This window comes from Natator depressus, chromosome 14 (assembly GCF_965152275.1).
Source record: "Natator depressus isolate rNatDep1 chromosome 14, rNatDep2.hap1, whole genome shotgun sequence".
NCBI lineage: Eukaryota > Metazoa > Chordata > Testudines > Cheloniidae > Natator > Natator depressus.
Genome location: NC_134247.1, coordinates 35,073,395 through 35,098,366, shown reverse-complemented (window position 1 = coordinate 35,098,366; position 24,972 = coordinate 35,073,395). Strand labels below are relative to the sequence as shown.

General features: G+C 48.5%; 2 protein-coding genes across 2 annotated transcripts in view; one reads left to right on the top strand and one right to left on the bottom strand.

Moving 5' to 3' along the window:
- Positions 1–18,884, bottom strand: part of LOC141998760 (butyrophilin subfamily 1 member A1-like) — a 90,568-nt gene extending 71,684 nt beyond the window's left edge. Inside the window, exon 1 of the mRNA XM_074971760.1 lies at positions 18,860–18,884. The gene's annotated coding sequence lies outside the window, so the exon portion shown is untranslated. The remainder of the gene's footprint in view (positions 1–18,859) is intronic.
- The window catches only part of LOC141998730 (butyrophilin subfamily 1 member A1-like), a 61,382-nt gene continuing 43,896 nt past the window's right edge, over positions 7,487–24,972 (top strand). Inside the window, exons 1-2 of the mRNA XM_074971708.1 lie at positions 7,487–7,592; positions 15,919–16,266. Coding sequence (XP_074827809.1) covers positions 7,487–7,592; positions 15,919–16,266 — 454 coding nt within the window. The remainder of the gene's footprint in view (positions 7,593–15,918; positions 16,267–24,972) is intronic.

Here is a 24,972-nt window from a genome sequence, read left to right as displayed (position 1 = left end):
ACCTGGGAGGAGAGGTAGATACGCTGGAGGGTAGGGATAGGATACAGAGGGACCTAGACAAATTAGAGGATTGGGCCAAAAGAAATCTGATGAGGTTCAACAAGGACAAGTGCAGAGTCCTGCACTTAGGACAGAAGAATCCCATGCAAAGCTACAGACTAGGGACCGAATGGCTCGGCAGCAGTTCTGCAGAAAAGGACCTAGGGGTTACAGTGGACAAGAAACTGGATATGAGTCAACAGTGTGCCCTTGTTGCCAAGAAGGCTAACTGCATTTTGGGCTGTATAAGTAGGAGCATTGCCAGCAGATCGAGGGATGTGATCATTCCCCTCTATTTGGCATTGGTGAGGCCTCATCTGGAGTACTGTGTCCAGTTTTGGGCCCCACACTACAAGAAGGATGTGGAAAAATTGGAAAGAGTCCAGCGGAGGGCAACAAAAATGATAAGGCGGCTGGAGTACATGACTTATGAGGAGAGGCTGAGGAAACTGGAATTATTTAGTCAGCAGAAGAGGAGAATGAGGGGAGATTTGATAGCTGCTTTCAACTACCTGAAAGGGGGATCCAAAGAGGATGGAGCTAAACTGTTCTCAGTGGTATCAGATGACAGAACAAGGAGTAATGGTCTCAAGTTGCAGTAGGGGAGGTTTACGCTGGATATTAGGAAAAACTTTTTCACGAGGAGGGTGGTGAAGCACTGGAATGGGTTACCTAGGGAGGTGGTGGAATCTCCTTCCTTAAAGGTTTTTAAGGTCAGGCTTGAAAAAGCCCTGGCTGGGATGATTTAATTGGGGATTAGGTCCTGTTTTGCGCAGGGGTTTGGACTAGATGACCTCCTGAGGTCCCTTCCAACCCTGATATTCTATGATTCTATGAATCAGCCAGGCACCATTTTATATTATGTCTCCCTGCCCTTCTGGGACCTGTTTCTAGGGGAAGAGCAGAGCAGCCAGGGCCCAGGAAAGAGGATCTGGGCCAGACTGTCTGAATAACAGCAGGAGTGGAGGCCCAGGGAGTAGGGCTGGCCCACTGGAGAGCATAGAGCAAAACTCTGTCCCCCAAATAATCACTGGCTAATGTTACATCAGGGAACTGGAATGAATTAACATGGCCACTGAGTCCAAGGGCTGCTGCAGCAGGATTTGGTCCCACCCTTTACACAGAGCTGAAGTAATTACAGAGATTCACAGAGCACAGGACAAACAGCCTGCAGAACTGGCCATCACCAGGCAACCTGTAGAGCTGAGGCTGCTGGCACCGAAGCTGCCCTCTCACTAGCCCTGTGGGTGTGGCAGAGGAATTTGATCTTTGTGCCATAACCATCCTGTGGGGCGGATCCAGTCACAGTCATGTTCCAGCCTCAATCCTTCTTTCACTTTTGAAGCTGGTGGCTGTGCCAAGAGAGGACGGGGCTTCCATTCAATATAAAATGCATTAACTGAATGAAAAGCTGAGGGACAGGCTGGAGTTAACCCCTGAGGCTCCCTGACCCCTCTGGCAGGATGGGTGTCACAGCCTGGGAAAGGGAACCAGTCACTGGGAGCAGGAGCTCTGCCTAGGGAGAATGGCTCTGGGTGGTAGCGAAGCAGTGAGCCCCCTGGAGAGTCTGGAACGGCTCAGAAACGACTCCACAGGACACTGCAGGTAGGGGGTCACTCACTGCAACCCCAGTTGAATTGCTCCCCTGGATAGTTCCAGGCTGATTAGTCAGACGAGCTGCTGCTATCAACAGGCCTCGTTCCCGGGATTTGGGGGATAAACTGTCACTTTCCTACTGGCTGTGGCTGTAGAAATGCCCACGCAGATTCAGAGACCTGCCCAGTCCCTTCTCCACTGCCAGGTTTGCGTTTGTTTGCTGTTCTGCTCCATTTACTGACAGCTGGGGTAGGCACCGATCGCCGGCTGTAATGTTCCTGTGGGGCACTGTTGGGAGTGTGCGGGTGTTTTCTTCTTCAGCTCACTAACGGGACACTCCAGAGCAAGAGGGTGAAAGATGGAAGGGAAACACCTGGGGCCAGATTGGGTGCAACTGATGCAGGGAGGGGGAGATTTTCTAAAGCTCCTAAGGGATTTAGGAGCATAATCCCTGTTGACCCTAACTCCTCTGTGTTTGTAAAAATCTCCCCCTCTGAGTGTAAATTGCAGCTGTCTGTGCCCATGAGGCCCTTTGTATTCCAGGGGGTCCTCACCCCAAGGGAGGCAGGGGAGGCTGCTGCTGTCCTCAGGGGGTTTCTGGCAGGGCAGGGGAGCTTTACCTCTCACTGGCGCTCTATCAGCAGGTGCTCAGTGAGTGACTCCCTGGCCAGCCCTGCTCTCACCAACTTCTTCCCTGGTGTGGCTGCTCATTGGGCCGTGCCAGACCCTGCAGCCATCCTGGCCTGAGGCAGGTTACAGCCATTTCCCCATGTCACAGTCCAGACCCAGCCAGAGCTTCCATCAATGCAATGTGGTGTGAGCCGGAGTGAAGTCAGCCCTTGTCGGAAGCCCACTGCCTTTTACAGCAACGCAGCCTCTTGTAGGCGCCGGGGGCCATAGAGGCCTAGGGCCAAGTTTCCAAAAGAGCTCAGCTCTGAACTTGCTCCCTGTTTGACAGGGCATTTTTGCAGCTCTGAGCAGTCGCAGTTGGGAGGGCAGGGCAAGCAGTGACACAACCCCTTACTGGTCTGGATCGCACCCCAAAATATCACAGACACTGCAGAAACGGTTCACAGAAAAATGATTCACAGTAGGAGACTGAAGGAGATCAATCTGTTCACTTTAGCAAAGAGAAGATTGAGAGGTGACTTTCTGTCATGGATTCACAAGGTCTGATCTATGCCCTGGCCTTCAGCCAGTTCCTTGGGAGTGACCTTCTATTGTGGTGGACCCCACAATCCACACAATTCCACATTACTATGCGGAGGACCAGTGCAAATGAGAGCAATTCGATCAGGGTGGACGTGATCCACTCCCAACAGTTGATGAAAAGGTGAGAATACCAAAAGAGGGAAAATTACTTCTTGTAGTGAGCTAGCCACTCCCAGTCTCTATTCAGACCCAGTCTGATAGTTCATATGAATTCCAGCTCTGCAGTTTCACGCTGAAGTCTGGTTTTGAAGTTTTTTTGCTGAAGTATGGCAACTTTCAAGTCTGTTACTGAGTGTCCAGGGAGATTGAAGTACTCTCCAACAGGTTTTTGAATGTTACCATTCTTGATGTCTGATTTGTGTCCATTTATTCTTTTGCGTAGAGACTGTCTGGTTTGGCCAATGTACATGGCAGAGGGGCATTGCTGGCACATGATGGCATATATCACATTAGTAGATAGGCAGGTAAATGAGCTCCTGATGGTGTGGCTGATGTGGTTATGTCCTATGATGGTGTCACTTGGGTATATATGCAGACAGAGTTGGCAATGGGATTTGCTGCAGGGATTGGTTCCTGAGTTAGTGTTTCTGTTGTGTGGTGTGTAGTTGCTTGTGAGTATTTGCTTCAGGTTGGGGGGCTGTCTGTAAGCGAGGACTGGCTTGCCACCCAAGGTCTGTGAGAGTGAGGGATTATCTTCCAGGATAGGTTGAGTATCCTTGATGATGTGCTGGAGAGGCTTTAGCTGGGGGCTTTAGGTGATGGCCAGTGGTGCTCTGTTACTTTCCTTGTTGGGCCTGTCCTGTAGTAGGTGACTTCTGGATACCCGTCTGGCTCTGTCAATCTGTTTCTTCACTTCCTCTGGTGGGTATTGTAGTTTTAAGAACGCTTGATAGAGATCCTGTAGGTGTTTGTCTCTGTTTGAGGGATTGGAGCAAATGCGGTTGTATCTTAGGGCTTGGCTGTAGACAATGGATCATGTGATGTGTTCTGGATGAAAGCTGGAAGCATGTAGGTAAGTATAGCAGTCAGTAGGTTTCTGGTATAGGGTGGTGTTTTCCTGGACACTACAGTGCAAATGGATCTCTTGTGTGGACTGGTCCAGGCTGAGGTTGATGGTGAGGTGGAAACTGTTGAAGTCCCAGTGGAATTCTTCAAGGGCCTCCTTCCCATGGTCCAGATGATGAAGATGTCATCATCGTAGCGCAAGTAGAGGAGGGGCACTTGGGGATGAGAGCTGAGGAAGCGTTGTTCTAAGTCAGCCATAAAAATGTTAGCATACTGTGGGGCCATGCGGGTACCCATTGCAGTGCCGCTGACTTGAAGGTATAAATCGTCTCCAAATCTGAAATGGTTGTGGGTGAGGACACAGTCACAAAGCTCAGCCACCACGTTTGCCGTGACATCATTGGGGATACTGTTCCTGATGGCTTGTAGTCCATCTTTGTGCGGAATGTTCGTGTAGAGAGCTTCTACAGCCATAGTGGCTAGGATGGTGTTTTCTGGAAGATCACCAATGGATTGTAGTTTCCTCAGGAAGTCAGTGATGTCTCGAAGATAGCTAGGAGTGCCGGTAGCATAGGACCTGAGGAGAGAGTCCACATAGCCAGACAATCCTGCTGTCAGGGTGCCGATGCCTGAGATGATGGGATGTCCAGGATTCCCAGGTTTATGGATCTTGGGTAGCAGATAGAATACCCCTGGTCGGGGCTCTAGGGGTGTGTCTGTGTAGATTTGTTCCTGTGCTTATTCAGGGAGTTTCTTGAGCAGATGGTGTAGTTTCCTTTGGTACTCCTCAGTGGGATCAGAGGATAGTGGCCTGTAGAATGTGGTGTTGGAGAGTTGCCTGGCAGCCTCCCGTTCGTAATCCGACCTATTCATGATGACTACAGCACCTCCTTTGTCAGCCTCCTTGATTATAATGTGTTCTCAACTTCTCATCAGCTGTTGGGAGTGGACCACATCTGCCCTGATTGAATTGACCTCATTAGCACTGGTCCTCCACATAGTAATGTAACACACCCATTTCTGCATGTGTATATATATCTGCCCACTGAAGTTTCCACTTCACGCATCTGACGAAGTGGGTTCCAGCCCACAAAAGCTTATGCACAAATAAATTTGTTAGTCTTTAATCATGGAGCAGGTCCTCAAGGAATCAATTCTGAAGCACTTAGAGGAGAGGAAAGTGATCAGGAACAGTCAGCATGGATTCACCAAGGGAAAGTCATGCCTGACTAATCTAATTGCCTTCTATGACGAGATAACTGGTTCTGTGGATGAAGGGAAAGCAGTGGACATGTTGTTCCTTGACTTTAGCAAAGCTTTTGACACTGTCTCCCACAGTATTCTTGCCATCAAGTTAAAGAACTATGGGCTGGATGAATGGACTATAAGGTGGATAGTAAGCTGGCTAGATCATCGGGCTCAACAGGTAGTGATCAATGGCTCCATGTCTAGTTGGCAGCTGGTGTCAAGTGGAGTGCCCCAAGGGTCGGTCCTGGGGCCAGTTTTGTTCAATATCTTCATAAGTGATCTGGAGGATGGTGTGGATTGCACCCTCTGCAAGTTTGCAGATGACACTAAACTGGGAGGAGAGGTAGATACGCTGGAGGGTAGGGATAGGATACAGAGGGACCTAGAAAAATTGGAGGATTGGGCCAAAAGAAATCTGATGAGGTTCAACAAGGACAAGTGCAGAGTCCTGCACTTAGGATGGAAGAATCCCATGCACCGCTACAGACTAGGGACCGAATGGCTCGGCAGCAGTTCTGCAGAAAAGGACCTAGGGGTTACAGTGGACGAGAAGCTGGATATGAGTCAACAGTGTACCCTTGTTGCCAAGAAGGCCAATGGCATTTTGGGATGTATAAGTAGGGGCATTGCCAGCAGATCCAGGGACATGATCGTTCCCCTCTATTCAACATTGGTGAGGCCTCATCTGGAGTACTGTGTCCAGTTTTGGGCCCCACACTACAAGAAGGATGTGGAAAAATTGGAAAGAGTCCAGAGGAGGGCAACAAAAATGATTAGGGGACTGGAACACATGACTTATGAGGAGAGGCTGAGGGAACTGGGATTGTTTAGTTTGCAGAAGAGAAGAATGAGGGGGGATTTGATAGCTGCTTTCAACTACCTGAAAGGGGGTTCCAAAGAGGATGGCTCTAGACTGTTCTCAGTGGTAGCAGATGACAGAACAAGGAGTAATGGTCTCAAGTTGCAGTGGGGGAGATTTAGGTTGGATATTAGGAAAATCTTTTTCACTAGGAGGGTGGTGAAACACTGGAATGCGTTACCTAGGGAGGTGGTGGAATCTCCTTCCTTAGAAGATTTTAAGGTCAGGCTTGACAAAGCCCTGGCTGGGATGATTTAATTGGGGATCAGTCCTGCTTTGGGCAGGGGTTGGACTAGATGACTTCCTGAGGTCCCTTCCAACCCTGATATTCTATGATTCTAAGGTGCCACAGGACTCCTCGTTTCCATTGATATGTGTTGATTCCAGCCCAGACACTCTGAGTGGCTCTACATCTCAGATATCTGGCCTTTTCAGCCTAGTCCCAGCGAGAGAAGCAGTTCTTTCCCCCAAAGAAGTAGTGATGCCAAGGGGATAGGTAGAGAGTCCTACTGATAGTTCATTAAAATATTTCAGTAAAGTTCCCCATCTGTCACATCTTCTGTGACAGAGCAGGGAGTGGGGAGTATTGACCTGGGAATGTTGTGTGGGAGTTGTACTGGTACTGTCTGCATTGATACTGGATGGTGGTGGGATATCAGGGTGTGACTTCACTTGGGGGATGATACGTGAGCATGTAACCTGAGCCCTGGAGGGGGTTGGGGCCAGGTGACACCTTCTGCCTGGGAAACTGGACAAAGGCTGGAGGAGGAGCCAGGGTGGGGGGATGGCTGGGTGAGATGGCTGGAGGAGGGTCTCAGTTTGGAGCTGGCTGGGGAAATGGAGGGAGACCCAGGACCAGGGTCTGGGCTCCCTGGCTCTCAAGATGGACGTGACTGAGGGGGTCCTGTTGTCTGTATCTACAAGCCCTGTTTTGGACTGTGTTCCTGTCGTCTAATAAACCTTCTGTTTTACTGGCTGGCTGAGAGTCACGGTGAATCACAGGAAGTGGGGGGTGCAGGGCCTGGACTCCCCCACACTCCATGACACCTTCATGGAGAAAATACAGGGTACTAAAGTTCTCTTTAATATAGCACAGAAAGGCATAACAAGAACCAATGGCTGGCAGTTAAAACTGGACAAATTCAAATTAGAAATAAGGCACAGGATTGTAACACTGAGGGTGATTAATCATTGGAACAAACTACCCAGGGAAGTAGTGAATTGTCCATCTCTTGCTGTCTTCAGATCAAGGGTTGGTGACTTCCTGGAAGATGCTTTAGTCAAACACAAGTTTGGGCTGAGTACAGGGGTAAATGGGTGAGAGTGTTTGGCCCATGGCACAGCTCAGATTAAATGATCTAATGGTCCCCTCTGACCTTAGTCTATGAATATTGGGAAGTGTGCTGATGTAAATGTAACTGATCCATGGACCAGAGCTGTGAAAGTCAGACAACCTGGCACTGTCACTGCATCCCACTCACTCACCATCTGGTTTGTTATTTCTCCTGTTCCCCAGACCAAGCTACGATGACGGGGAAGGTTCCCTCGTTCTCTCCCGGCTCCACAGTGAGCTCCGCTCTGCCTGGCTACATCGCTCTCTGCCTCACTCTACAAGTTCACAGGCTGGTGTCAGGTAGGAGCTCCGGCCTCCTCGCTGGGAGGCTGCTGTTGGTATTGCTGGTCACCAGCGTCCATCTCACATCACTGACGTCTCTTACAAACCACGTCTGCTCAGCCTGCCCACAACCAGCAACATGGAGAAAACACAGGGCACAGCTGGGTCCCCAGTAACCATGGTTACTATCTATACACCATCATGTCAGGCCTTGACACTACTTTCAGTGGTTCTCAAAGTTTTGAACTGGTGACCCCTTTCACATAGGAAACCTCTGAGTGTGACCCCCCTAATAAATTAAAACCACTTTTTTATATATTTAACACCATTATAAATGCTGGAGGCAAAGCAGGGTTTGGGGTGGAGGCTGACAGCTCGCGACCCCCCACATAATAACCTTAAGACCTCATGACCCCCAGTTTGAGAACCCCTGCGCTACATCCATCCTACAGCTCCGGCTGATTTCTGGCAGCTTCAAAAACATAACACAGTGAGCACCACTACAGGGCTCACAAACTATTAAAAAGGAAAGGAGGACTTGTGGCACCTTAGAGACTAACCAATTTATTTTAGTCTCTAAGGTGCCACAAGTACTCCTTTTCTTTTTGTGAATACAGACTAACATGGCTGCTACTCTGAAACCTATTAAAAAAGGCACTACCAATTACTAGACACTGCACTGCCAGACCATATATGTCACAAATCAGACTCTTCAGCCAGGAAGAAGTCCTGAATCCTAGACTCTCCAGTTTAGAAGTAACAACCCACATGTCATTCATGATGCACTAAGCACATCTGACTGGGGCTCAGAGCTAGACCTTCTCTCACAGTGAGGATGTTTGCTGGCTTTTTCATTCTGTGTCTTCTGTGAAGTCCGTGTAGTGACCCACTCCACTCCCGGGGCTGCCTCCACAGCCACTCCGTCATTTAGGTTCCCTCCTCCTGTGGTTTCCATCCTGCTAATTTAACAGGCTCTCTCTGAATGCTGAGTCTCTGCACCAAGGCACCCCCTCCCACCCCACATCCTGTGCAGTTCCACAGTGACCGGTTCTCTGTTTCCTTCACTTTTTTATCTGCCTCCTTCTCCCCTCCATTATCTGACCTCTGACTTTACCTTTAAGGCCATCGCCTGTGTAGTGATGATCTGTTTTCACCTCTTTACACCTTGTCTGAGAGTGACCAGATAGCAAATGTGAAAAATCAGGACAGGAGGTGGGGATAACAAGCGCCCATATAAGAAAAAGCCCTGAATATCGGGACTGTCTCTATAAAATTGGCACATTTGGTCACCGTACCTTGCCTGCTTTTACACCACCCCTCCTGCAGATGAAGAGGCCCCAGTGCTGGAGCAGCACGATTGGGGCACCATTTCAGATTGGGGGGGGGGGTAGCTTTAACCACGATTCCCAGGGGTATTTTTTACTGCAGCAATAGACCACAGTCACTTCAAAAGTAGCCCAATATATTTATTTAAATATTATTTTTATTAACACTACGGTCTATACCTTTAAAAAGAATTACTATCTAGAGTATAATTAAACGATGGATGTTAGCAGCATATAGATCTATAACACATTTTGGCAGTCAAATCATAGAAATTGTTCAGATTGGCTTAGGTTTATGTTCACTGAAGGGTTTATACAAAGAGTTACAATAACTACAAAGGGTTAAGTTGGAAGGAGGTTTCTGGTGTGTTGCTGTAAGGATTTGAGAGAGTAAACATCACCTCCATGAAATTCACTGATTATACTCAAGTTTGTGAGACTCTGCCATCCTCACAAATGTTAAACAGTAAGTACAACAGGAGATACGAATATTTACCAGCTGGAAGAGAAGATACAGCAGAAAGCTGCAAAATGGCTACTTGAGGGTAGCTGCTCCTCAAAAGGTATCTGGGGAAAAGGTCCTAGAATAGAAAAGTGCAGCCCCACTTTGGGGAGATTTGGTAAAAGCCAGGCACTCTCAAAGGAATCGGTGTTTCTGTGTCACAGCTGATGGACCTGACCCAAAGCCCATTGTTGGCAAAGGAAAGACTCCCACAGACAAGGGGGACCAAATGGTAGAATAATGGCAGTGCCCCAGTGTGGCCATTTCATTACAAAATTAGAGAGTTGGAAAAAATTGGGAAGTTGTAAGTGCAATTTAAGCAATGACAGGTTTCAGAGTAACAGCCGTGTTAGTCTGTATTCGCAAAAAGAAAAGGAGGACTTGTGGCACCTTAGAGACTAACCAATTTATTTGAGCATAAGCTTTCGTGAGCTACAGCTCACTTCATCGGATGTTTGTGGTGTGACACCTCATGTTTGTTTCTTGCCAGCAGGGGGAGATCCCAGGTGCTAGTTCTTTAGCTCTGCTGCTCTCGCAGTGAAGCACTGACATCCAAAGCTGGGCTTCTAACCCCACTGTGCAGCAGCCAGCGTCCCCCGCCTGAGCAGCCCTGTCTGCTGGTGTCACAAGGAGGGCGCTTGCTCTTCTGACCTAAGCACACTCACTCCCTGAGCTTGCTTGGTTTGAATTTGAAAAAAGTGCTGCAGAAGCTCCCAGCCCTGAGCAGGATCAGTGAATGTCCTGGAGGTGATGTTTACTCTCAGCCTGACAGGAGTTTGCATGGGCTGAGCCTTTAATTGTTCTGCCTGATGAGCCGGCATCCCTCACTCGGGGCTGGGGAGGGGAGTAAAGCAAAGACACAAGCTGCCTGCGTTCCTCTCGCTCTTGGCTAGTGAGGGGAGAGGCAGGAGACAGCGTCCTGGTACAAAACTTGGGGTGGCGGGGGGGGGCTCCAGCCTCCCCTTGCCCTTCCTAAATGGTGCCCTTGAGCACGAAAAGGCCTGGGTGTATCAGAGACTCAGGCCCCCAGCACCATTATCCCCAGGGCGCCCATGAGAAGTGTAGAGCCCCATTCAGAGATAACAGGGACAGTGTCTAGCACACACGTGAACTCTGCGTGGCAGATATTGCAGCCACACGTGACATTTTGGGGACTGTCGAATTCATTTTATGAATGTTCTGTGTATTTTTGTGTCCCTTTTATCCATGGCCTCTATCCATGTTAAATGTACCTGTGTGGGCTGGGGATTGTAATCTACGCCATGGGGGAGGGTTACCCCACCTCCTTCAGGAACTACAAACCCTGGGGGGCAATTACTTGTGGGACAGGGAGCAGCTCCAGAGAAGTAGCACCCTAGGGAGAGTTGCATAAACTGGGTTAGACAAGGCAGGGCTGGCCTTAGGGGTGGGCGAGCTGGGTGACCACCCAAGGCGTCTGGAGCAGGGGTGTCCTGTCTCTCCTCCCCCCGCTGCTCCGCCTCCATCTGCAGCCGCTGCTGCTCCTGGTTGCAGGTGCCCCTGGCCGAGCTGCTCCTGGGAGCCTCGTGTCTGCTGTGCAGAGTGGGGTGGGGGGGGGGGCTGATGTTGGGGCGTCCCCACCCCCCTGACCTTGTAACCAGTCTCACTGAGCTGGGGCAGGGGGGCAAGAGTCTGTGCTGCTGCCGCTGGGTCACAAGTGGGAGCTGCTGGCCGCTGCTGCTGCCTGAACAAGCCTTCAGCCTAATGAGTGCTGTGCTTAAAGAGACAGTGCGCTATTTCTCACACTCCCCCAACATACACTCTGTCTCTCTCTCTCTCACATACACACACACTGTTCCTCACACTCTCTCAGCACACACAAACTCTCCCCCCAACACCCACTTGTACTACTGTTGTTATTAATTCTTGGTAGTTCTTGTCAAAATGCACAATGCAGCTATGTTCCCTGTAATTTTATACTTTCAAAGTTTGTTAAGAATTACAGCGCTGTATTTTTATTTTTTTGACTTGTCTGTGCATTTCATAATCTTATTTCTCTCTTATGCTTAAATTTAATTATTTGAGTAGTGAGTTCTAAAATGCCTAACCCATCCTGGCTGGAGTAATTATCATTAATACTTTTATTACCATATTGTGCTTTGCCATTCATTATTTAAAGTGGTACAATCAAATAATAGTATCCTTCTAGAATGTAAATTTAGCTTGTAGTCACCTTAGCAGTGCCAGTTTAACAACAACATATGCTAAACATGTAACTTTAGCCATTGTGCAGATGAAGGTCGCTTATTTTCAAATGGCATTTTTAGTTATGGCTGTAAAAACTTAAAATTCATATGAAAATAAATGTGGTTCCAAGTCTGATGCTAATAGCAATGATGGGGTCAAATGTTAGTGAGTCACGTACATGATTGTGATGGGTAAACACAAATGCCAAAGTAATTAGAAAAATAAAATCCCATTTGTAATAAAAGAAAAAAAAATCTTTTTAAAATTAAGTAAATACATTTTTAATGGAGTGAAAAACAATTGACTAGAATAGAGTAGATAATGGCAGTAAAAGAGAGTGTGTCTGTTAGCGAAAGTAAGCAGATTTTATTTATTTATGTCTACTACAGAATAGTTCAAAGTATCACACTTGTGTTTCATATATCTGTGTTCAAACTCCAGAACTGATAGCTCAAGGTTTGGGATTGGGAATATCTTGCTGTCTTATCTCCTGATTGTTCTAAATTTACATATAAATGTAGAATGTGGCTTTAATTGGAGTTTGTATATATTTTTTCCTTTCTTTTTATATGTAACCTTTCTGCCAGGTGGAGTCGGCAGCAACCAGGGCCAGGTTCAATATCTAGGGTGTAACAGGATGCAGACTTACCGGCACAGCACCTCCTGCTGGTCACCTGGGGATTAGCTCTCCAGCCTCTGAGCGTCCCCCCAGCCCGGTGTCCCGCCTGCCTCAGGCCTCCCATGTCCCTCCTCGACCCAGTGCCCCTTACCTTGGGGGTCTGCCCCACAGCAGTGTCCCCACACTCTGGGTCCCCCCTCCCAGGGGAACCCCACCCCCTATACCCACCTTGCCTCAGTGGCTGCCAGTCATCATCTAGCCCCCTCTCACTGGGGCAAACTACAGTCTGTAATAGCCACTCAACATTGGCAAGGGGGCTGGACCTGCTGCCTTTCTAGCCCCTAGCACCTCCTTGGCCTTTAGCAAGGCCTCAGCATGGGGCTTTGTCTGGCCAGAGCACCTCAGCACTGCTCTGTTTAAGGTACCCTCTGCTCCCAGGCAGCTAGGCCCTTCTCACTCCAGCCTTGGAGTAAGACTCTTCTGCCTGCCTAGCTCTCAGCCCTTATATCAGGGCCAGCGGTGGCCTGATTGGGTGTGGCCACAGCTGTGGCTGCCTCCCCGATAAGCCTACCTCAGCTGCTTTTCACCTTCTAATCCCAGGAGCAGGGTAACTGCCCTGCTACATAGGGGTTCCTCTTCAACAACCCAGAACTGGCTCGAGTCCCCACTCAGTAACCTGGGCAAATTACACACCACTCCTGGGGCCTCTGAGAGATGACACTTCCCCACTCACAAGCACAGTGTCTGAGTGTAGAAAATAAACTTAATGAAAGGAGGGGGGAAGTCAGCCAACATTAATTAGGAAAAATGCCACAAGCAGGCTTCATAATCATAAAACTGTGAGTAGGACACCCATCCCAGAGTGTGTAGGGCAGTGTCTTCTGCCTTGTGTTCTTGAGTTCTACAACCAGAAGTTCCTTTTCTGTGCCCCACTCTGCTCCCTCACCCCACCGCACTCCACGCACAGTGGTTGTCCTTGGTCAGTGAGGACCCAGGGAATCAGAGGTGCATCTGTGTGAGTTCACCTCCCTCCCAGGGAAGAAGGCACCTGACTTGATCTATCCTCTGAGTACTTGCTCTGGCTAGTTACCCCACCAGCCCCTGTTCCTCTTGCTGATTACCTTCTGCCACCTGAGTCTGCTGTGACCTCGGCAGGTCAGTCTCTTGAGGTTCTATCCAGCTCTTAGTGACTGTCAGCTCTGAGGCTGGGCAGAGAACTGTCCCACCAGAATTGATTGTCAGCTCTTTTAAGCACTTAAAATAACAAAAGGCTCCTAATGGAGACTATTTAGCTCTACCTTTGAACCATGGGGAGGAACAAGTTAAACCAGCCCAGGCACCCTTAGGGAGCATCCACACCTCCTCACTAAAACACTTGTTCCCACCCTGTCTCTGCTTTCTCAGGGGGGTCTAGCATTTAAGCCCCTGGCTTAGCGAGGTGACCTTTTATTTGGGACAGGTTAAGCACAGTTCTGCTCCCTTCTACTCAGACAATAAAGACAACAACACTGATAACAGCATTTCACTACCCCTGCATTCAGTACTAAAGTGATTTGTAACCCAGCACCAGCCAAAGTAGATCACTTGGAGCTACACAGCTCCTTTCTGCTAGATATTTACACAGAGTAGGTGTGTTCATGTAAATACAGTTTGCTCCTGAAGTCTCTCCCCTCTCAACTAGATGTCAGGGGAGAGCTCATTCAGACCCTGCTTAAATCTAGTGCTCCTGTCAGCTAATTACTAAGTTATATATAAAAAAACCACTCTAGAGTTTTCAGGTACCTAAATAGCCCCTGGAATCACAGTTAAAGTTGCCCCCACTCCCCAAAATCAGAAATGGCACCCTGGTGAGCCAGGAGTGGCCCAAAGGGCTATGGGCTCTGGCAAGATGCAGCCCCTGTGTGATAGTGTAAAGCCTGCCTTGAGCTGCAGGCCGAGTGCCAGGCACCACGAGTCACAGCAGCAGCAGCAGCAGCAGCAGCAGCAGTAAGGGTAGCATTATACCATATATCACGCCACACTTACTTCTGCGCTGCTGCTGGTGGCGGTGTTGCCTTCAGAGCTGGGTGCCCGACCAGCAGCCACCACTGTCAGACCACCCAGCCAGTGCTTAATTTGTGCCGGGATTGAGCTCTAACACCTCTTTCAATATAAATTGAGCACTGGGGGGAGGCAGTGGGGCAAGGAGGTGATGGGGGAGTAGGAAGACTGTGAGTGCCAAGGGTGATAGGGGGAGGCACCAAAATAAAAGCTTGCCCAGGGCACCAGTTTCCCTAAGGCCAGCCCTGAGATCAGGTTCAGAAGTCTAAGGGAACAAAGATTTTTGGTTTAAAAGCTGGATTTGAACTGACCAGAGGCCCAAGATCTTTGTGACAGGACCTGTTAACCAAGGGGGTAACCTTTAGAGAAAGGTTTGAAAGACTCTGAACCCTACCAGCGAGTCCCATGTGCCAGATGAGAATCCTTTGGGACAAGTGTAACATGTGTTCAGACCTTTGATGGGTTTATGGTAACTTTTCTCTCTCAGGCTTTTGTCCTTAAATGTTCTCTGCTTTGCAAGAGCTCATAGAATCGTAGAAGATTAGGGTTGGAAGAGACCTCATGAGGTCATCTAGTCCAATCCCCCGCTCAAAGCAGGACCAACACGAACTAAACCATCCCAGCCAGGGCTTTGTCAAGCCAGGCCTTAAAAACCTCTAAGGATGGAGATTCCACCACCTCCCTAGGTAACCCATTCCAGTGTTTCACCACCCTCCTAGTGAAATAGTGGTTCCTAATATCCAACCTCGAGCTCCCCCACTGCAACTTGAGACCATTGCTCCTGGTTCTGTCATCTGCCATCACTGAGAACAGCCTAGCTCCATCCTCTTTGGAACCCCACTTCAGGTAGTTGAAGGTTGCTATCAAATCCCCTCTCACTCTTCTCTTTTGCAGACTAAATAAGCTCAGTTTCCTCAGCCTCTCCTCATAAGTCATGTGCCCCTACCCCCTAATCATTTTAGTTGCCCTCTGCTGGACTCTCTCCAATTTGTCCACATCCTTTCTGTAGTGGGGGAAGCAAAACTGGACGCAGTACTCCAGGTGTGGCCTCACCAGTGCTGAATAGAGGGGAATAATCACTTCCCTCGATCTGCTGGCAATGCTCCTACTAATACAGCCCAATATGTTGTTAGCCTTCTTGGCAACAAGAGCATACTGTTGACTCATATCCAGCTTCTCATCCACTGTAATCCCCAGGTCCTTTTCTGCAGAACTGCTGCTTAGCCGGTCGGTCCCCAGCCTGTAGTGGTGCATGGGATTCTTCTCTGCTAAGTGCAGGAGCTGTTTGGTTACTGGCACATGCTGTTCATAGCCCTGGGACAGGAAGCAAAGCACAGGTCTTTGGTCAGGCCTGCTGGGAAAACCACAGTGAATTGCGGGACCTGAAACCCCAGTGTGAGGGAGAGGGACGGTGAGAGGTGACGGCTGGAGGCCCGAGACCTAAGGAGACATGCCTTGAGCAGACCACAGAGGGGTCAGAGGTGCAGTTACCCCAAGCTTGTGACTCTCTGCATTCATAGACGTGTCTAGAGCACTGCATGGGGACATGATTTTCACTTCTAATGCAGGGCACGCTCTCACTGTGGGTCTTACTGCTGAATTAATGCTCCCTCTCGCCAATTTAATTTCCATTTTTCATTGTACATTTCACAGCACAGTTCACAGTGACTGGACCTGACCATCCAGTCACTGCCTCCCTAGGTGGGGAGGCCGTCCTGCCCTGCCACCTCTCCCCCAGGATGAGCGCTGAGAACATGGAGGTGGGATGGTTACGATCCCAGGACTCTGCAGTCGTTCACCTGTACCGTGATGGGCAGGATCAGTACGGAGAGGAGAGGCTGGAATATCGGAGAAGAACTGCGCTCTTGAAAGACGACATCACCAGTGGGAGAGTTCTCCTGAGAATACGGGATGTCCGACCCTCCGATGATGGGCAGTACACGTGTTTTTTTCAGTCCAGTGTCTCTTATGAAGAAGCTTTATTGGAACTGCAGGTGGCAGGTCAGTGACTTCTGGTACTTTGATGTCTTCAACAGGGTAATAAGTGGAGTCGGGGGGTCATTGTGAGATGACAGGTGATTTTTCTCATTATAGTGGGGCAGTAGCTCTGCTCTGGTTAAGGTTTGTTCTAGTTCACTGTTTAACAACAATTTTTCCCCCTAAGGGCTCTAAAATCCACACGCATACTCAGATTGTCTTGAAAATTGTTGTGGCTCATTGGAGTCTGGGGTAGGGTTAGTGGGCTAAATCTGAGGTCATTAGAGCAACGGTCCTCAACCAGGGTACATGTATCCCCGGGGTAGGCAGAGAGCTCCCAGGGGGTACATCAGCTCATCTAGATATTTGCCGAGTTTTACAACAAGCTACATAGAAAGCACCAGCAAAGTGAGTACAAACTAAAATTTCATATAGACAATGACTTGTTTATACTGCTTTATACGCTGTACACTAAAATGTAAGTTCAATATTTATATTCCAATTGATTTATTTTATAATTATGTGGTAAAAATGAGAAGTCAGCAATTCTTCAGGAATAGTGTGGCTGTGACACTTTTGTATTTTTATGCCTGATTTTGTAAGCAAGTAGTTTTTAAGGGAGGTGAAACTTTGGGGGTATGCAAGACAAATCAGATTCCTGAAAGGGGTACAGTAGTCTGGAAAGGTTAAGAGACACTGCATTAGAGCCAGGGTTTAAGAAGATACACAAACACCAATAAAAAGTCAGGTGATATTAGCATGTTGTGGTTATTACAACTTTTTTGTGCACAGCTGGGGCAAACAATGGCTGATCCTCCCCAGACTGATGTCACCAGTTGGGATTGGTTCTCGGCTTGTGACTGGCGCCCACAGGGTAACAATGGTTGATACATAGGAACCCATAACCCAGAGTCTGGTGTAAGCATGGGAGAACTGAGGAATTCCCCCTACCGCAGGACAGGTGAAGGCAGGAGGCCTGACAGCTGAAGGTGCTGCCAGACAGACCAGCCAGGGCACAGGTGTAGCTAGTTCTGTAACCATGACATGAGGCTTAGGGTAGGTGCAGCAAACACCACACTGCTGACAATCCCCATGGCTGGAAGACACCTCTGTGCACTTCCATTGACACAGCCTACAGACCTAGGGTGACTAGATGTCCCAATTTTATAGGGACAGTCCTGATATTTGGGGATTTTTCTTATATAGGTGCCTATTACCCCCCACACTCTGTCCCAATTTTTCGTATTTGCTGTCTGGTCACCCTATACAGACCTCAGCACCGAAATGAGACATACATGATCATATGACAGCGACAGCTCTGCCAGCCTGCTGTAATGAATCCCTTCACCAGTCACTACAGAAACTCCAGACACGGGGAAGGCAGTGGGAGTGCAGGCAGATCGATGCTGGAATCCAAATCCGAGAAATACAACACAAACAATGGCACCTTCCTCATGCCTGTTTATTATGGCACCACCCTCACTGAACCACTCCCCGCGCCTATTGCCAGCCCCAGGAGGCAGAGTTAAGGTTGCATGGCTGGGGCGCTGTGTGCTGTTACTTTGTATCTCTTGGGTCTCAGAAATGTAAGTTTAACCGCTCTCTGCATTTGGAAAGGCACAAGGCCCTACTGGGAAACTGTAATTCTGCACTGGGAAGTACTTTGTGGGAATTAATATGTAACTAGAGAGCCCTCATGGCCAAGATGGAGTCTGCTCTGCAAAGCAGCTCTGGCCAAGAACAGGCACGCACTGGAGCATAGTGCGGTAACTCCCTTCCACTCCAGGGGCACTTGTTCCAAACCCCACTGGTGTAAATACACACACACACCAGAATAGATCAGTGAATATAGGAAAGGGAACTATCTACAGAGGGATGAAGATAGAAAAACAATAGGGGGGAAATATGGGAACGCCGGTAAAACAGGTTACGGCCCAGTGATACCACAATTAAAAATGGGAGACACCAAGCACGGCGTCTACACTCACAGTTCAGGAGTCCTGGGTCGAGTTCTCATGCAGCAGTGAGTCTTGGGTGCTCCTGGTCATCTTTGACACCAATGAATTTTCCACAGCAAACCCCTCCAGTGCCCTCTTCTGCCGCTCTCTGCAAACCCACACAGAGCGACAACCTTCCCACTTACCTGGCTAACAGCCTCGCTCCTTATTCCGAATGCAGAGTCACAAACCCAAGTACTCACAGCCCCATACAGCTCGGGGTGACAGCGAAACTGGGTCTGGCTCTGGTTTGTCCTTCTCAGGTGATTCCTCCCTGGCACAGTGCTCTTCCTGGCTCCCATCCTGGGGTGTCCTCAGCCAGCCGCTCTGTCACTCCTGGGCTTTGGGCAGGTTCTTGGCTGCTGTCACTGTGTGAGGGCCTCTCACTGTAGCCCTCTTGTTGGGAGCTACAGACACACTCACCCTGTCTCTCTCCCTGTCTCCACCCTCCTCCCCCTGGAAGACCCAGCACTTCCTTTGCCCCAGGACAGGTTTGAAGGGGCCGTGCTCTCTAAGCCCCAAGGGGGTCACAAATGTTTGCAAAATTATCTTTGTAACTAAGTGAAAGTAGTGGAAGACTTTAGCCTCCCTGCCCATCAGTTAAGCCAGGGGTGGCCAACCTGTGTCTCCGGAGCGACATGCGGCTCTTCAGAAGTTAATATGCGGCTCCATGTACAGGCACCGACTCCGGGGCTGGAGCTACAGGCCAACTTTCCAATGTGCCGTGGGGTGCTCACTGCTCAATCCCTGGCTCTGCCACAGGCTCTGCCCCCCTCCCCCCTTTCTGCCCCCTCCCTTCTCCCTGCAGTGCCCTCACTCCTTCCCCTCCCCCCAGATCCTCCTGCACGCCATGAAACAGATGATCAGGAGGTGTGAGGAGGGAGGGGGAGGTGCTGATCAGCGGGGCTGCCTGTGGGTGGGAGGTGTTGGGAGCGGGGTGGGGGAGCTGATGGGGGGCTGCTGACATATTACTGTGACTCTTTGGCAGTGTACATTGGTAAATTCTGGCTGCTTCTCAGGCTCAGGCTGGCCACCCCTGAGTTAGGCAGTGCACAGGTCCTTCCAATGGTTCTTCTGATTCAACCCTTTGTCCCTGCTGAGAGGCATTGTCTGTGTTCATAAAAGGGAGAGTCAGTCTCTTGTTCCTGCTCAGGAAACTGCAGGGTTATGTAGCAGCACCAGCTCCCCACTACTGGTGGAGAATATGTGCACGTAAGGTAGAACAGCACTAAATGAGAGACACGATTGCCTGGTGGATAGCAGGGATTTCCCTACACCCCCCCCCTGAATTTTCCCAACACTCCCCCCACCAGTTCTGTGAACTAGTTACATGCAGTGTTGCAAATTTAGTGATTGTTTGGAAATTTGAATTGAAATTGAAACATTAATACACACTTTAAAAGCATGTAAAGTGTATGATAAAATATGTGTATCTGAAAAAGTATAATAGATTTGAAAAGTATGAACATAGACTAGCTTCCTTATACAGCTGTTGTTTTTCATGACAATGTCAGTGCATTCATTTCGGTGATGTTGGCCAACCTAATAATTTCAAATTATGATTTGTAAGCAAAGTCTAAATGAGCTCTCCCTGACAGCTAGTGATGAGCTGGGGGCTGTGGGAGAAAGGCTTCAGAACCAGATTGCGTTTACATTCACACCTAATCTACCTAGGTATCCAGCAAACGGATCTGTGTTGCCCAAGTGATAGATTTTGGCTGGGGTTGGGTTACAAATCACTTGAATGGAGAGGGTAATGAAATGTTGTTATTCTTATTGTATGAGTAAAGGGCAGTAGAACTGTACTTAGCCTGTGCTGATTGAGGGCATCAAGAGAGAGGGTGGGGACAGGTGTTTTGCTTGATGGTCTGCCTGAGTCACAAGTACTATTTGACCTACCCCCTCTACTGTTTAAAGACAGAGCTGATTAGGCTCCATAGATAGTCTTTTGTTTTGTTAAGTGACCACTACAGCTGAAATCACTGATAATCAGGTCTAAGTGCTTAGTCCTGCTGTGGGGACAGTGTTTCTGTGGAAGAGATGGCCCAGTCTGCACTAGCAGCGAGGTTCCCCCACTGAGATCTCAGCTGAAATCACTGAGAGCTGGGTGGAACCTCAAGAGACCAACTCACAGAGGTCATGATGGCAGCAGAAGGTGACAGGGCAGGGCCATTGGCAACAGAGCGATGGAGTGAACGGTGGCACAACAAACAACAGTGGCCAGAGCGAACAGTGAGCAGCTGGAGGAATGAGCAAGGTGCCTTCTTGCCCCCCACCTAGGAGGTCAACTCATGTGAAAGCACCTCTGAACTCTGAGTCTCCACTGACCAAGGACAACACCGGTGAGTGTTAATGCGGCTGTTAAGAATGCTGGAGACACAACACAGTTCATGTGAACAAACATGGCTGTGGCATCATACTTTCTATTTAAGCAAGAGATACCACACACTACAAACTGGAGGCCAATGTTAAGTGCATTGTCACTTGTTCATCCTGAATTTGAACACTGGTTTCGAACAAGACCAGCAAATGATCACTATCTTTCTGCAAGAAACTCAACTGACTGGCTAGAAGCATGTGGTGCGACAGTGAAAGACTCAACAGTTGAAAAAGTGAAGAACTCTCTCGCCACATTCAAAAAATTTTCATACATGGCTGATGAATGCACCAATGCAAATGGGAATCAAGTATTAAGTCACTGTGTATGTTATCTTGATGTCAGTGGTAGGCCAGTAGATGCATTTCTAGATGTTCAAGTTATAAAAGACACATCAGCTCCATCTGTGACAACCCACACCTTAGAAGAGTTAAATGCTTGTCAATTGGACCCCAAACAAATGGCTGCTTGTGCATTTGATGGAGCTGCAAACTTCTCTGGAAGACATGGTGGAGTACAAGCTTTGCTCAGAGAAAAGTGTAACCCTAATCTCTCCTATACACACTGCAGAGGCTATCTACTCTAACTAGTGCTAGTACGAGCTGCAGACTCTTCAAAAGATATTTAAAAGGTATAAATTTAATGTCTTCATTATATTTTTCAGCAAGAGTCCAAAAAGACTGAATATCTTGGAAAATATAGAAGATATACTGGTACTGAAGTTCAAATTAGTCCAACCTGGGAAAACTCTCTGGCTTTCTCATGAGCAATCCTTGACTGTTGTCTTAAAATTACTCCAGCCATTATTACTGGCTTTGGAAAGTATCTACCAAGATGGGATGGATCTAAGTAGTGAGGCTGGTGGATTACTTTTGCTACTACCTTCAGAGAAGACTATGGCCATTCTCTCTCTTGTAAGTCTACTGTTGAAACCACTTGGGTCATTAAACAATGCCATCCAGGCATCTGCTACAATAGTAGCAGATCTTTGTCCAGCAATAGAAGCTACATTTGGATCAATCAGAGAGCTATCCATTGAAAAAGTACTGGAAGAAGCAAAGACTTCAGTCCAGAAGTTGAGTAATGAAGGCATTTATATTGAATCCTTAAGTGAAGAGGACAAGAAGTGTTTGTTAAGACAACTGAAAAAGTACACAGACTTGATTCTTAAAAATCTACAACAGCGACTCCTAGATTCTACTCAACCTCTACGTAGCTTTTACAGATCCCTGTCTTATAAAACACCGACAGTTGAGTGGAGTGAGGCACTATCAGCAATGGGGCTGCCGTGGGATCAGGACAGAATAGAGAATTTGAACACACAGTGGAATATCATACGACGAATGAATGAAGATTTGATTTCAACTTCTTTTTTATCATCGCTAGTGGCTCGACCCGATCTTTGTGCTATGTTTCTTGGGCTGAAAGAAGTAGGAATTCATCTCTTGCTATTCCCAGTCACAACAGCTACAGTTGAGCGTTCTTTTTCATCATTGAATAGAATTTTGTGTTCTGAAAGAAGTCACCTTCTGCCTGATCACGTGAATGAACTAATGAGCATATCAACTGAAGGAATGGAAGTACCAGACACACGAGAAGCCACCGAAGATGAACGCATTGCATTCAAGAAGTTCATTAACAGAGTTGTGCAAAATTATAACAAGGAACCAAGAAAGATGTAGATATAGTGCTTCATAGAAGGCTTGAGTAGCCAACTTTAATTTGTGTGATGATTTTAAAACATGAGTTAAATCTAATAAAATAGTCTTGAAACATTTTTCAGTTTTTACTATGGTGCCATACAGCCCACCTTCACCCTCACGGTCTCACCCCTCATCGGCCCTGACCCCGCTCCCCTGTAAATTCAAACACCACCCCTAATTTCAATTCCTGGGGAAAACACTGGATAACGCAGCGCACTGAGTGTCAAGGGACAGGGCTTTTAGTCCTGCCTTTACCACTGAGCTGTGCATGAACTTGAGCAAGTCTCTGTGCCTCTGTTTCCTCTCTCACCCTTTGTCCATCTTGCCTGTTTAGACTGTAAACTCTTCAGGGCACAGGCTGTCTCCTGTGATGTGTGTATAGTTCCCAACACACCAGGGCTCTAGTGTCAGCTGGGGGCCTTTAATCGCTGCTCTAAGACAGACAATCATAGCCAATAATTCCAATACACTTGTAATTTGTGTATCTCATCATTTTAATTTTAATGCACTGACAATGTTACATTCTATTTAAAACCCTTCCAGCCACTCACTGCCATCCACAGCACAATAACTGTCAACTGTGGGTAACCTGAGCTGTCAATCATAGCCAGGGGTGAAAGTAGAGGCCGGTGTCCGTAACAGGAGGGCAGATTTGGCCCCTGGAAGGGGTGGGGCCTCGGGCAGAAGGGGCAGGGCTGGGAAGCCCCTGCCCTGCTCCTATGTGCCCACAGTCCACCCAAGCCCTGTCCCCCGAGCGACGCAGCCCGGGGGATTAGCAGGGGGCCTGAAGCCGGCAGCAGGGGTTGGGCCCACGCCCCCCCCCGCCCCCACTCATGGTGCAGCAGCACTACCGGACCCTACCAGCAGGCCCGCCGACAGCGGGGAGCAAAAAGTCGGCCGTGTGCGGGCCGGAGCGGCAGCCGGCTCTTGCTGGAGTGCTGCTCCAGCACGCACCAGTCCACTTTCACCTCTGATCATAGCCACGATTGTGTATTACACAGAGTTCACTTTATAACCACAACAAGGTAATTCCCTTCTGTACTGTACACGTAACTCACCAAACTTTGGTTACACAAGCACCCACTATAATTCCGTGTTACTGCAGGGAGAATGAGTGGGTTCAGTCTGGTTGGACAGCAGAACTCCCACCTGTAAATAACAACATGGGATAAATATGCACATTTGGACAGTCGTGGATGCTCATAGCCTGAATTTATTCCAAACTGGAGCAAGGGCTTGTCTATATTACCACGCTGGATCGATCTCAGTTTTGCAACTTCGGCTACATGAATAGCATAGCTGAAGTCGACGTACTTAGTGTCTTCACAGCGGTTATTCGACAGCTGACGCTCTCCCGTCAACTCTGCCTGCACTTCTCGTTCTGGTGGAGTACCGGAGTCGATGGGAGAGTGCTCAGCGGTCAATTTATCTCGTCTACACTATCGCACCAGTTTCATGACTGGCCAGGCTTCGGTGTGACAGATCTGTGTATTTCTCCTTGATGCAAACCCGCCCCCTTTGTTGATTTTAATTCCCTGTAAGCCAACCACCCTCCCCCCTCCAAAATAAAGTAACTATTGTTTTGAAACCATGCATTCTTTCTTTATTAATTAAAAAAAAAAGGGAGATAACTGATAAGGTAGCCTGGTGGGGTGGGGTAGGGTGGGGGAGGAGGGAAGGACAAGGCCACATTGCTTATTGTAGCCACACTACAAATCAAACTGTTTCAATGACAGCCTTCTGTTGCTTGGACCATCCTCTGGAGTGGAGTGGCTGGGTGCCTGGAACCTCCACCCCCCGCATTCTTGGGCGTCTGGGCGAGGAGGATATGGAACTTGGGGAGGAGGGCAGGCGGTTGTACAATGGATGCAGCGGGGGTCTGTACTCTTGTTGGCTTTCCTGCAGCTGCACCAGATGCTTCATCATGTCCGTTTGCTCCCCCATTAGCCTTAGCATCACCTCCTGCCTCCGCTCTTCATGCTGCTGCCTCTGCTTTTTGCGCTCACTTAATGCTTTCCTAGCCTCTCACACTGAATGCCTCCATGGATTCAGGTGTGCCCTATCAGTGTGGGAGGACTGCATGAGCTCGGAAACCATGTCATCGCAAGTGCGTTTTTTTCGCCTTCTAATCTGTGATAACCTCAGGGATGGAGATGATAGGGGGAGCCTAGAAACATCTGCACCTTGGGGGAGATAAAAAGGGAGAGTAAAATTTAAGAGGATAAATTTTTGAGAACAAAAGGGAGACTCTTTCACAGTGAATCAAGCAATTCACAGCAGACAGCACACGTGCTTTAGGTACAAGGTCGCATTTTGCCTTTTATATTGAGCACCTACCGGTATGGTGACACATCACACACGGCTCGGCAACAGAATTCGGTTTCCAGGCAGCCATGGTAAGGCACAGGGTATGCAGGGTTGGCTTCTTACACATAACATATGGGAATGGTTTCAAACTGCAGCGCCATCCTTTCCCATAGCAAGCAATGGGTTGCGTTTCACATTTAAAAGGAGGGACTGTTGTTTTCAGGAAAGTGAATGTGAATGTGAATGTGCAGCACACACGTCCCCCCACACCCCCCCGGCGAGGCTATTCTCCGGGATGATCTCTTTTAGCCAAGAGCAAACAGCCCAGCATGTTCCCTTTACTGTT